Source organism: Dermacentor variabilis, chromosome 2 (genome assembly GCF_050947875.1).
Source record: "Dermacentor variabilis isolate Ectoservices chromosome 2, ASM5094787v1, whole genome shotgun sequence".
Lineage (NCBI taxonomy): Eukaryota > Metazoa > Arthropoda > Arachnida > Ixodida > Ixodidae > Dermacentor > Dermacentor variabilis.
In genome coordinates, this window is record NC_134569.1 from 222,716,259 (window position 1) to 222,729,620 (window position 13,362).

General features: G+C 46.3%; 1 protein-coding gene across 2 annotated transcripts in view; it reads left to right on the top strand.

Annotated features, from left to right (window-relative positions):
• The window catches only part of LOC142573124 (polypeptide N-acetylgalactosaminyltransferase 11-like), a 106,908-nt gene that overhangs the window by 54,422 nt on the left and 39,124 nt on the right, over nt 1–13,362 (top strand). For both annotated transcript variants that reach the window (XM_075682648.1, XM_075682646.1), the window contains exons 9-10: nt 2,707–2,824; nt 10,594–10,746. In XM_075682648.1, the coding sequence (XP_075538763.1) occupies nt 2,707–2,824; nt 10,594–10,746 (271 nt within the window). The remainder of the gene's footprint in view (nt 1–2,706; nt 2,825–10,593; nt 10,747–13,362) is intronic.

Here is a 13,362-nt window from a genome sequence, read left to right on the forward strand (position 1 = left end):
AGCTCCATCCAGAAAACTGCACTGTACCCTGGTGCCTCCGTGCTCCTAATCATAGTGCCCCGGAGACAATAACGTTGAATGTAGTTTGCCTTCACCGTGGCATCATGGAAATAAGCGAACGTAATTGGCTGGCACATTCATACAGGTTCTTCTCAGTTGGACAGTGCTGTATTTGCTGTTGCAATCTTAGGTTATACATATTTCTTTTAAACTTCTATACAACCATACATATTCCTTCAGCAGCTGGAGAAGAAGCTAAGAACTATACAACGAGCGACGGAATGAAATATCACAGGCATAACATTAAGAGGCAGGAAGACTATGGCATGCCCTAGACAGCCAATTGCTGTATCCAGTATCCTGGCTGAGATTAGGAGACGGAAACTGAGTTAGGCAGTTCACGTGTTGCATAGAGCTGACAAATGGTGGTCTCAATATTATAGCTACAAAATGGCTGCTAAGTAGGGGTGTGCAAATATTGAATATCACCGAATCAAAGAGTGAATGATAGAGTAATTCGATTCGCAAGTCGAATATCTACTATTCGACTTTCCATATATTTGGTGTAGAGACCTGCGTAGTGCCACACGTCGCTTGTGCTGTGGAGATCCTCATGCGTGATGCCACATAAGGGAGCATGTTACTTCGTTTTCGGTGCAAAAGCAACGCTTTCGGTGAAAAGGAATGACGAGCCGCCTGACTCGTCCCGAGGCGGGGATTGCACACACAGCGCCCGAATGTTGCAGTTTGCAGACTGGTGCCGTGTGGGCTGAGGCTGCCTCTGTTGCTACAAGATGCATCCCAGTCGACAGGACCAGTTGAAATAACAATGCGACGTGGACAGAGGGAATGGAAACAGAAGCAGCGCGTATTTTGTAAAGTGCAAAAGCATGTGTGAAGATCGGGCCAATAAGCCACTGATAATCTTGCAGATCTTGTTGAATATGCGCTGACTAACTTCACACCTCTTCAACAGCCATCCATAGATATGAGCCATCAATCTAATCTTTACTCGTCACCTCGGGACCAATCACATGACGATCCACCCGTAAAAACATATTAGCAGTAAGTGTTACGCGGCGGCTTGAGGTTAATTTTTGTTGTGGCCAGACTGCTCAGGCCATTAGGCCCAATCGGCGTCATCAAGTGTTACCGACCAGTGTTACAGTTTGGTGCCAATCCGGCGCATATCCTTTCGCAGCAGCCACATGACACTCAGAAAGCCGACAAACCGCCTTGAAAGTGAAACCAAGTGCCCTAGTACAACACGCAGCATATACCTAGGCAACATAGTCAAAGAGGCCTTTGATCACGATAAGGAAATGTGCAGGTGAATGAAAATAGCGTTGGAGTGCATTTGGGCGGGAAGTTTGAAGTCATATGTGCCAGCTTACCAATATGCTTGAAAAGAAAAGTATATAGGTATTGCAATCTGCCAGTACTAACCTATGGTGCTCAAAGTTGGAGCAAAGTACTTGAAAGGAAGCTAAAGACTGTGCACTGGTTGATGAAACCACAAATAGCTGTAAACAGGAAGGCAGCATGGATTAAAGAGCAACCGCAAGTACAGTGAAACCTCATTGATTTTAACTCCAAAGGGACCGGAAATGTACTTGAATAATAGTAAGTTTAAACTAGCTAGAGCCCTTCCTAATATACAGTCAAACCCACTTATAATGGTAATGGTTTTAACAATATATCAGATATAACAATGAGCAGCCCATGCACCGTCCACTTTTACATGTTTTCTACGATACAATAAACCGCTTACTACAATGCGTCCATGCCACTTTATTTGTTAAACTGTTAAATCTGGCTACAGGGTGTGTGTGCTCTGAAAGGAAAAAGAATGCTAAATCCTGGGGAAAAAATGCGAGCCGTTTATCACACCCACCTTTGTGCCACACACCCTGCATGGCTGATCACGCTTTTGTCGCTCCCTTCCAACTTTTCGCCATTGTCAGAGGAGCGGAGAGGAGACTGGAGAGAGGAGACTAAGATGTGATGTGCAGGTGCGCAGCGCAAAGGTGGGAGTGGTGAAGCAGCTGGCGTTCTTCTTTCTTTTCCTGAATTTTGCATTCTTTTTCTTTTCGGCACAGACACCCACTATCCAGATTTATTTGTAGCCGATAACGCTGCACGAGAACATAGTAGTAAGCAGTTCATTTTACCATAGAACACAGACAAAAGTTCAGGTTGGGGTAGCTGCTCATTGTTACTTTCGGGTATTGTTAAACCTGCATTGCTGTAAGTGGGTTTGACTGTGCTTCTTTCTGTTTAAAAATGTTTGTGTTTTTGTCCCTCTGTTTTCTACTTGCAACCCGGTTGAACAATTATTGCCTATAACAATGGGATTTCCTTGGCACCTGAGTATTGTTACAAGTGGGTTAGGCTATAGCACCTAGTGTCACCTGCATGGTACTGCACACAATGCTCTTATCAGAAACGTATCACTGAGCACTAGCGGAGGCCTTACCGTGCTTTAAGGAAGTGTGGTCTTGAGAAGTGCTAGTCGTTGAGTGACGAAAGCTTACTTGAGGTGGTGACATGACGATAAAGACGACAATGTCCAACCAATTAACTCACGAACTCTTGCTGTATCTGAAGCGTAGCTTGTGTTGAGCATGGCCAGTTCTTGTTGCTCTGAGCTTGTGTGTACAGCAGTGCCCGTATGCGTCTGCCTCTCATCCATTGTGCCTCGTGCAGTTCACCAACCATGGCCGGTGGCCTGTTTGCCATGGACCGGCGGTACTTCCACGAGCTGGGCGAGTACGATGACGGCATGGACATCTGGGGGGGTGAGAACCTGGAGATCTCCTTCCGGGTGAGCAGTCCCAAAATAAATTAAATTGCCATGTGATGCAGCTTACAGGGCTGCGAGCTTGTTATTAAAGTTATTTCAGCAGAACAAAGGCCTAGGAAGATTCCTGAGCAGCCCGAGCCAGACGTCAGCTCTTGTACCAGCACGTCAGTCTGCGAGAAATATCGCATCAGGGCTCGAGCCAAGCCAATGTTCATGAAGACGTTACTTTCAGTCATTTGAGAGCCTTCTTTTTTCATTTTAGATTTCTATTTTGAAGCTCTCATTAAATCCTTTTTTCCTATAAAATATCATTTGAGCAATCCCTGCAGGTGGTGTGAGATGGTAAGATTATCCTATTGAGGCGCAATTAAAATACCGTATTTACTCATGTAAGGATTTGTTATAAGGTGCAGGCCTTACATGAGGTTGGCAGGTTGAGGGTTGTGATGGTGTGCAGATAGCGCACTTGGTGAGGTTGACTCAGCGACAGTGTCAGTTTAGGCTATGCTGTGTAAAAGCAGTTGTAATTTATGGACATTCTGCATGCACGCAAGCTTATGCCGTTCCATCCAATAAGCATATGCACAAACTTGGTAGGCATTCGTGGTAGTTGCCGGCTCATTGCCTACGGACCCAAACTCTGCTTCACACGCATCGGCTATGCGGGCACGTGGACATCACCCAAAGCTTTGCCAACTACAATCATTCATGCTGTGCTGCTGATTTTGTTTGAAAGTCTGCTAATTTTTCAGCAGAAAATTAGCAGACCGAATAGTTTGAATTCGAAGACAGACCGAACTGTCTTCAATTTGTTCATTGTGCCCTACTGTTTACATAAACGAATGCTGCAGCCATTAGGGTCACCATTGCTTGTCACCATTAGGGGTCGGGCACGTGTGAACTGACCAGTGAAGTTGGAACTACAGTCAAATTCGACCGTGACGGGACCATCGAAATCGATTGAATTATCCAGTGGGTTGAATTGAACAAGACACAGAAAGAATGGCAAAGCACGCTGCCAATTCATTTGGCAATATTTGTGCCCAGCTCTAACGTGTTCCGGAATCAAATGTGCGTCCACATTCTATGTGCCTGAAGTAGAAAAATAATGTAAAATGACATTAAAGCTCATAAACAAAGTAGAAATCAAATGTGCATCCAATTTTTTAGCAAGAAAGAAAGAAAAGCTCGCTATCCCGGCTGTGCAAACGTGGATGTCCAGCGAAGCTGTTGAAAACCACCACTACAACTCATGAAGGTGGTGTGCAATGCTTTATGGCTTTAGAGTAATGGTAGTAGTGATATGTTAGTTGTGGTAGGAAAGAGAGTAATATTAATTTCAACGTCACGCCGGCACCCATAGCGGTGCTACAACAGTATTGAAATCAGTTGCTAGGCTGGTAATTTTGTATACCTAAGGCCAGGGACGTCGCACCACATGCCGCAGGCTGGCGTCGCTGCGGCTGCTTGTGCAGCAGTAATCTTTACTGGGAAACCTATGTGGTGAGTGCTACGTGCTTTGCATTGCTATCACGAGTGCCTTATCATCAATTATGTTGTTCGGATGCTTGTTTTGAGCTTGTTCTTTGTTGAAACGTATGCTGTTCTGTATGTTGTATGCGTGATTCCAAAGAATGTAAGCGCGGCTCGCTTCACTTGGCCAAGTGCTTGTAGCCTCTGTTTATGGGGCTATGAGCCCTTGCATGTTTTGCTTGCTTGCGGGGGGCTACGAGCGCTTATGGGGGTATGAGCCATTGATGTAGATAGTTTTCTGTCGACGGACGTGGAAGAATCCCGAGATCCTAGCCGTATACAGCTTCGCTGTAAAGTAGGCGAGGGTCTAATATGTGTTGCACAGTGGTAGCAGGTTTCCTCAAGTCGGCTTCTCTGCTGTACATTTATGTTGTGCGGTAAAGCATATGGCCATCGTGAAGGCAGTACTGGTTTCGTGTTCGATTGCACCATGCAGGCAATTTACGGCTCAGTTTTCAAGAAAAAGGAAAGATGCGCAGTATAACCAAGTGACTACTGTAATCAGGCATTGCGAGCTGCAGTTCTTGCTTGAAAATCTTTCTAGGCCAGGCTGGAAATAGGCGCTTTCGATGGAAGATTGACTGCGGCACATTCACTGTCACCTGCACTCTGTTGAGACAGACGCTGCCACTAAAGGGGTCGCTAATGGAATCACCGTAGGGGTCAAGCGCGTGCGTTCTGACTGGTAAAATTCAAATTATCCGATGAAGGTCAATTTTAGGTTGAAATAGCATCCTGGACCTTTGGTAAGAATTGAATTAACAGAAAAATCAAACGAACCTTTGTAAAACAATGGGACATATACTGTTGAAACTCAGTATAATGAACTTCAAAATAAAAAAAATTCAATATAACAAGGTATATTTAACCTTTTATAACCTCTCTTTATATAACACTATGTATATTTTTATGGCCTCACTATAACAAAGTGAATTTATACATGATTTTACTACTATAACAAGATTTCACTCCCACTGGCAAGGGATAATGAGACAACGAATAGAAACGTCTGTGGATGCAGATAATCAAATGGTTGAATTACAAGCGACTGCTTGCGAATGCACCTCTCAGTTGTACACCGTGTGACCAAGAACAATGACTGAAGCAGAGCAGCGTCATGTTGCATGTAAGGTCCAAGAGCAAAAACTTCCTGCCGTGCTCTGCACACTGTAGGCTTTGGGTGCCAGTGAATGTGTGCAAAGGTGAGCTGTGAACAACAGTGGTTTAATTAACACCGTCTTCCCACACGAGCAAGGGGAAAGGGGGGAGGCGAGGAGTGGAGTGAGCTCTAGGTAATGTGATCACGTGCACAAGAGACAAGGGGAGGGGAGGAAGTAGGGAGCAGTACGCTCTCATTTACAGTGTGAGCTGTTATGGGCTCATTCCAATAGCTGTTTCAGTTTGCAATAGTGTCTGCTGCTGCTGCTGGTGTCTGCTGTCTGTCGCAGCTATCACCGAGAATCAGAAAAAAATACCTAGTTCCCACCGGGATCGATCCCAGGCCTGTTGCGTGGGAGTCAGCTACTCTACCACTGGGCCACACCAGCGCTTGCCCTGTAAATGCAATAATGCCCTATAAATGCGTCCTAGCACAAGAGCAGACATGTGACGTAACATGTGCGCCGTATAGCATATATACGTGTACATTTTGCATTTCATTTTGCATATTATTACACCAGGTAGAACTCCTTGTAGCAGATGCATAGGTAGCGGTACGAGGTAGTTAGAAAAGGTTTGAGAAAATAAAGGAAATTTGAAGGGCCCCTCACGAGGTCCCATAGCAAATTTTTCGTTATACACTGGAAGTTGTTGCGTATCCTGTAGGGAGAGTTCTGCCGCAAAAATTTTTCAAATCGACTCATTAATAGGTGAGATAGAAATATTTCAGTGCCGCGAGCCAATGATTTCAAGAGGCGAGCTCCACTGCCAAGCAAGCACTCTCTCCACTCGCACCATCTACCACCGCAAGCGAAATTACTTCCCTGCGTTCTCTCATATCAGACCTCGAGGATCGCGTGACGCATACGTCACGGGCCCCTCCTTCATTTCTTTTTGTCCTCGCTTTTTTGAGGCACGGCACACTTCTGCTGACGGTGTCACCTGCGAGCTGTTGGCATTGTCTTGTTTCGCGCAGCGCACAATTTTGCATGCTGTGCACCAGGACAGCTGACTAGTGGTATAACTAGTGCTACATGAATACTGAGGCAGACACAAGTGGATCACAGAGCGTGATCCTGCACTGGAACACGGTAGAAAATAACATTGTTTTGGTGTGTGCGTGTGCGACTGCACGACATGGGAACAAGCGGACGAAATGGAAGCACATCTCTCTTGCTGCAGTGCAAAGTAAAACAAGAACGTGCAGACATCCGTTTTTTTTTCATTTTCATTCATTTTCATTTTATTGCTACTCTTGCCATACAAATTATCAAAACACTATTATTATCGAAAAATTATTTCTCTAAGCTTTAATTTGACTATTCTAGCAACAATATTACACAAATAACAGATGTTGGCTTGAATAATTCTCAAAGTCCCGTGTCACCATGAGCAACGTCACAGCGCGAACACATGTGCTGTATTTACACAACTGTAAGTCGACCTATTTTCAAAACCTTGAAAATCTGAAGTGGGGGTTCGACTTACAATCGAAACCAAAACATGGCACCGAAAAAAAAAGCGAGACCAATGAGATATCAGGGGAGCTACAATGTAGTTACAATTTCGTAGTCCTGCCAGTGACGTACGACATGGTCATGAGACAAGTTTTAATCTTCGTCTTTTAAGGACCTGCTCTGCCATGAATACGAGCGGCTGGCGGCAGAAGGCCGCAAACTGATGCCAACCGGACATGTCAAAAGAGCCTCTCTGACGGCTTTGTGTGGTTGGGTGCTTTCGGCGTGGACTTATGTGTGTATGCAAATGCACTTATGTACGCAAATGCGGAATTTCACTGGATGACGATGTGCTGTGGGACCATAGCAGCAGTGACTATCGCAGCACTAGTGAGGATGATGGCACAAGTGAAGACGAGTAGTCCATTGACCATGCCAGCTACTAATAAATTTTCGTTATGGAATGCGGCCGCAATATGCCCTTCTTTTTTTTTCCCTGTCACATGCGATATGGGGGGTCGACTTACATTCAAGTAAATACGGTATGTAGGCGCACTAGCCCGTGTATGTCATCGTCCAGCTTGGAGCGCTGCAGCTGCTAGGAGAAGGGAAAACGGCAACTGGTTTGAAATTTCAGATCTTTCTATGGCACGTAGCGATGTAATACTGTGCAGACAGGATCATTATTGCGCATTGTATGCTCTGTGTTTGTCAGCTCAATATGGCCAGACCTGGTGCGAGGGGCTCTTTAAGGAGATGTATACAAGAATTCTAAAAAAATATATATATGGTATACCTGACTAAATCAAGCTGGCTAGGTGACTATGTCACTGCCACATTTCAAAAGGGATGCCAATAAATCATCATCATCACCATCATTAGCATTGTATCATGCCACTTGTCACGCAATTTGACATGCATGCTACATGTAGCTGAACCTGGTTAACTCAAGCAGGCTAGGTGACCATTTGTCACGACCTCATTTCGAAGGGCATGCCAATAAACTGCCATCAGCAACAGCATCGTATTGTGCCACAGGTCAAGGGACATGACATATGCACCACGTAGTCTGGATACCTGTGTTTACCCTTCGGTACACGTCATGGCGCCTCCTTGCAAGGTACGAACCACTGCTGAAGAAGCGAATTGTAGAGCTACGCGCATGGCTGCAACCAGGCAACATCGGGCTCAGCAGACTGCTGTGCAGAGAGCAGGACAAGCCGCATGCAGTTCAGATCGTTTTCGTGAAAACAATGCGACGAGACTTTGCCGCGAAGGCCCTGTAGTACGTGGTACCAAAAATGGGAGTCCTATGGAGCCACTCCTCCATCTTACGCTGTGACTGAGCTGCGCAGGCCTGTGACTTTCTGTAGTGCGGCCGTAGCTGCGCATGGCTGTCAGCACGGCTGAGTGCGTAGGCAGCCTGCGCGCCCTGCTTTAGAGGTAATCTGCCATGTGTGCAAAGAGTGGGTGGGCTGAGATGGTGTGGCATCATGTGTGCTGTCTTCCTGTGCATTTAGTATTGGAAGTCGCGTAATTCCAAGTTTCGGAGGCGCATCAAACGGGAAGCAGGTGGAGCATTTGCTCCCTACTGCCAGTCGTTTTCATGATAGCGCCGTCCCACTGCAATTGACACTATCAGCCACGGGGGTGGAGTAGACGTGAAAGCGTGACTGGCTTCACTTTGTACCGCAGACAGACTGTGAAACCATTTCATTGCCGACTTTCAAATTCCATGCAATTAATTTTTTTCATTCAGATTTGTTTTTTTCGATTGCCTGATAATTAAAACATTTTTGTGACCCCTTCCGTGTAATAAAAAATAATTGATTACTGTACTTATTTGCATAAAAGGTCAAATTTCAAAATAACAACCTTTTGATATAACAAAGTAGAGTGCCGGTCTTACAGACTGGGTTACAGCGAGGATGAACTGTACATGTATGACTTTGAAAGCTTGAAGAAACACCAAAACAGCTGAAGAATGCAGGATGACCGCTATTCAGATGTATTTTGTGTGTCCTTTTGCTTTTGGTAGTCATGAGTTTACGTGAATCTGACCAGTTTGTAATTATTTGAAGTACAGAACACAATGAAGTAAACTGTTGCTGCAAGTCTGTGTGCTTGATGTTACAGAAAAAAACAAAAAAACATGCAAGATGCAGCAGTAGTGGTAGGGTTTCAATTCACTTATTGTCACGGTAAGTAACTGTAGGCATTACCTTATGGGGAGGTTGCATACAACGAGGGTTCTGCAGAAGCATTTTCTTTGTGTTAAGTATGCTATGATAAAAAGAACTCCAAAAAAGAATGCTACACACATTTATTTCACTATGCTTTTGAAATATATACAGGGAAACCTTTTAAGTTCTCATTTTCAGAACTTGTGTCTTCAGGTAAAGAGTACATGTGTGATGTGTGGTGCGCTACATAGTGCGGTGATCGGGACGGTCAGGAGCAGACGACAATGAGTGCACGCGCGCCGAGGCGGATTCCATGCTGGAAGAAGGAAAACAACGACGCCGAAGAGCGTCCGGCACGAGAACACGCGGCGCATGAAAAACAACAAAAAGAAGAAAAGCAAACCAATTAGGAAAGACCACGGGGCGTCAGGCAGCCAATCCGAGAATGCCGAATCGGCCAGATTAGAAGAAAAAGCATGATGCGCTGGCAGAAGGGAGGACACGCAAGGAGACGCAGAGGAGACGCCGGGGAGACGCCAGGAGAGTTCCAGGAAGCGACGGCAGGAGGAGGTCAACCACCGGAGCGGGCGTTGAAGACGGGCCGTCGGGTTCCGGACCCGAGCCACCAGGACTTCACCCGACCGGGTCCTCCTGCCAACCTGTTCCTGTGCGTCGCCCGTCTACCCGAGCGTGCCGCCAGCTCCTCAAGGCCGGTGAGCTTCTGTGCTCGTGGGTACGACGAGAACAGTCGGGCTACGGGCCCGAGTTCTACGCCAGCTGCCCAGCCAGAACGCCGCCCCCGTCTGTCGTGCCGCCTGCTGCCCGAGGCCGGCGTCCGAGCTTCTGTGCCCGTGGGCAGGACAAGAGCAGTCGGGCTACAGGCCCGAACTCTACACCCAGCTGCCCGGCCAGAACGCCGCCGCCGTCTGCTCGTGCCACCAAGCTGCCTGGTTTACTTCTCCGAGACAGAGCTGGCCAGCTCCGGTCGCCCGGTCAACCAACTTAGACCACGACATTTGGTGAGACCGGCGCCACTCCTTTCACCAGCTTGTCGCAGCGTCACAGCCTTGGGACTGTTATGTATCCCTGCCGTCGTGGCAAGCCCGGACTCGCACACTACTTAGCTCCACACTAGCCCCATATGTGTGTCTTGATGTGTATTTGAGTGTTTCTTTTATGTTTGCTATTTTCTTCTATTTATTTTTTAGCCTTCTTTAGTTCCAGTAAACGTTTGTGTGTGTGTTTGAAACGAACGGCTTTGTTCTCAATTGGGTTCTCGGAGGCTCTGCCTAAGAAAACCGTCAGAACCTTTCGAGTGCACGAACCTTTGTCCCCTTATTAGGGTCATCACATGTTAATCCAAGGCAAACCCCCTGCTTTGTCTTTGACGTCCGCTATGTAGGCTTGATATGTTCAAGTTGAGTCATCACCACCAACTGCGTCCTGCGCCCGTGTGCAGATCTGGATGTGCGGAGGGCGGCTGGAGATTCTGCCCTGCTCACGGGTAGGGCACGTGTTCCGGCGCAGGCGCCCCTATGGATCCCCAAGTGGTGAGGATACGCTGACAAAGAACTCGCTTCGCGTGGCACACGTCTGGATGGACGAGTACAAGGTGGGCACCCTCCTTTCTATGTTGCCCTACGTGCCATCACGTTGCATGCTCCTTATTCGTCATCCAGATATAAAAGCTCACTGAAACAGAACCTTGATGTTATGGTCAACAGCAGTCGCTGTTCCCCTGCTTGGTTCTTGGAATGGCTTGGTTTTGTGGCTTTTTGCTGCAGTTAAATCTTGATATAACAAAGTCAGTAACATTGGCACTTCGCTTTCTTCTATTGAAATTTTGCTACATTGAAATTTGACCTTTTATGCAAGGCAGAGTGGCCCGCCTATACTTTTTTTTTTGCATAGAAAGGGCAGTAATGAATGCCCGAATAATCAAGCAGCTTAAAAAACCACATTTTAAAAAAGAACAGGGTGTCTACCAACCGGGAAAACCGGAAATTCTCAGGGATATTGAGTAGTCTGGAAAAACTCAGGGAAAACTCAGGAATTTGTGCTTCAATAAGGGAAAATTAGCTGCAATTTTATTGAAAGGGTCGAAAGTTTAGGTAATGCTGGCTCGAGTAACAGACAGGAATCGTAATGAATCTTCTTTGACGCCCTGCCATCGGCTGGAGGAGTTGCCAGTGTACAGTCAACGACCGACTTTCCAGATTCCCGATAATTTGGACGGCTTCGCGGCACCACCACGTGCCCCATACAGTCAATGTATCAGAATGCCTGAAATTTCAAACGTAAGAACTTTTCGCCGTGCGATTTTTCGGAGGTTTTTCCGTGACCGCAGGTCCGAAAAAACATTAATCAAAGCCACCACCGCTGCCATTTTGATTACCTTGCCTCCTCGAACCGGCGCTCTCACACACAGATCCACTGGCAGCCGTAGCCACCACGGCGGCGTTGCTAGACCTAGCTGCATTGACGTTCGCTATGAAGCTTCTTGCCATTGGATGCCGTGTTTTTTATTGAAAGAATTTGCTGCTGTCAGCAATGGCACGGACTCCGCCTTTGTGGTCCTCGCGATTGGCTTATAAACTTAGAAAGCACGGTGCGTTGCATAATGCCGGTTTCCAAAAGTGAGCTCCGCCTCCGTACGCTAGTGTTACTTGGTGAAGCATATGCAAAAATATTGCAGTGAAGCATAACGAGCGCGGGAAGGGGCTATTCCCATGGGACACAGTATATATTTCTTAATTATACAGGCGTGCACCCGGTATTTCCTGTAACAGTACGATCACAGATATACCTAATACGTGTACCGGGAGGCCTTCAGAGCGTTTTCGAATGTGCCTGTGGCGGTTTGAGACCTTAAGGGCAGTAAATGACATGCATTTATTTTTTCCAACTGGCCGATTTTTCTGACGTTTTCGCGGCCACTAGGGAGTTCGATAAATCGGACGTGGACTGTGCAACTTACCAAGATGCTTCAAGTGGTTTATGGGGCGAACGAGTGGCGAAAGGAGGACAAGAACAGAAAGGACCTACACATTGAGGAATGTATGGGAAAGGAAGCGTGCTGCTGGCACTTTGAAAGAGCTTGAGCTCAAAAAACAAAGTGCTGGCTGATGCTGAGATGCAGGTGTCCCTCATCCAAACCAAAATAAACTCTTTAAAGCAGTGACGCGTCGTGCGCGGTTTGAGAGTATGTCAGGACAGTTGAGTTTGATTTACGAGCTGTTGAGCGAGAATCTCAATTGTGACAACGTTCTGGCCTCATACCACTGAGTGTGATATATGTTGATAGAAATAGCTCATATCCAAAAATATTTGCCTCTGTATGCATCGCCTTTTTATTCGTATTTGAGAATGTCCGGCTCGATTTGCAATTTTTTTCAAGGACATTTTAGTTGCTGTGCATATTACTAACCCCTCCCTTCTATTCTCTTTTTGACTAACATAAACACTACTCCTTAGTATTCAAATTGGACTAAGTCATTTTTTAAATTTTTTCGTATGCTTACCAGAGAGTGACAGCATCGGGCGATATGGCTTCAGCCCGTCTTGACATAAAACATAGTTCTGCATCACTCGGGGAATTTTGCAATGGCACTCAGGGAAAACTTGGAAAACTCAGGGAATTTGGTTAATGTTAACTTGGTAGACACCCTGAAAAAAAAAAAAGGAATTGTTGAGCTTGAGAGCCGGCGACTACTTTTAGTTTCAAGTACTGTAAAAGCTTGTTGATTCACGACTCGTTAATGCAAAATTTTTGATAATTCAAAGTAGCGGCCGCGGTCCGTCCAACAATGTGTTGAAAACAGTATGTAATGCATCCCTCTAATTCACACTGAAATCTGCACTGCCACCGATATCTCGAACTCCACGCCATCGTGGATGGGGAGAGGGCTAGTGCACTGGAGCACGTTGGCGACGCTGGTGTCGCCATGTGGGCCATGCAGTGTTGCTCTTTCCATCCGCGGCCCTTTGTGTAGGCCTGACTGGAGAGAGATGCATTTGTGCCTGGCCAGGCATGGCCAGTGCCTCTGTTGAAGGTCCATCCTCTCCCTCTCTCAAGACCTTCAAGATAAAAACGCAAACACAGTGCTGCGTGTTTCTTTTTCTTTCTTCTTTTTCTTTTTCATGTTACATCTTGGAGGCTATGCTCTTTTTCTATGAGGTGTTCTGCCGAGAAGTGGCACCAGGCAATCTCTACAAACTTGGCTGCCGT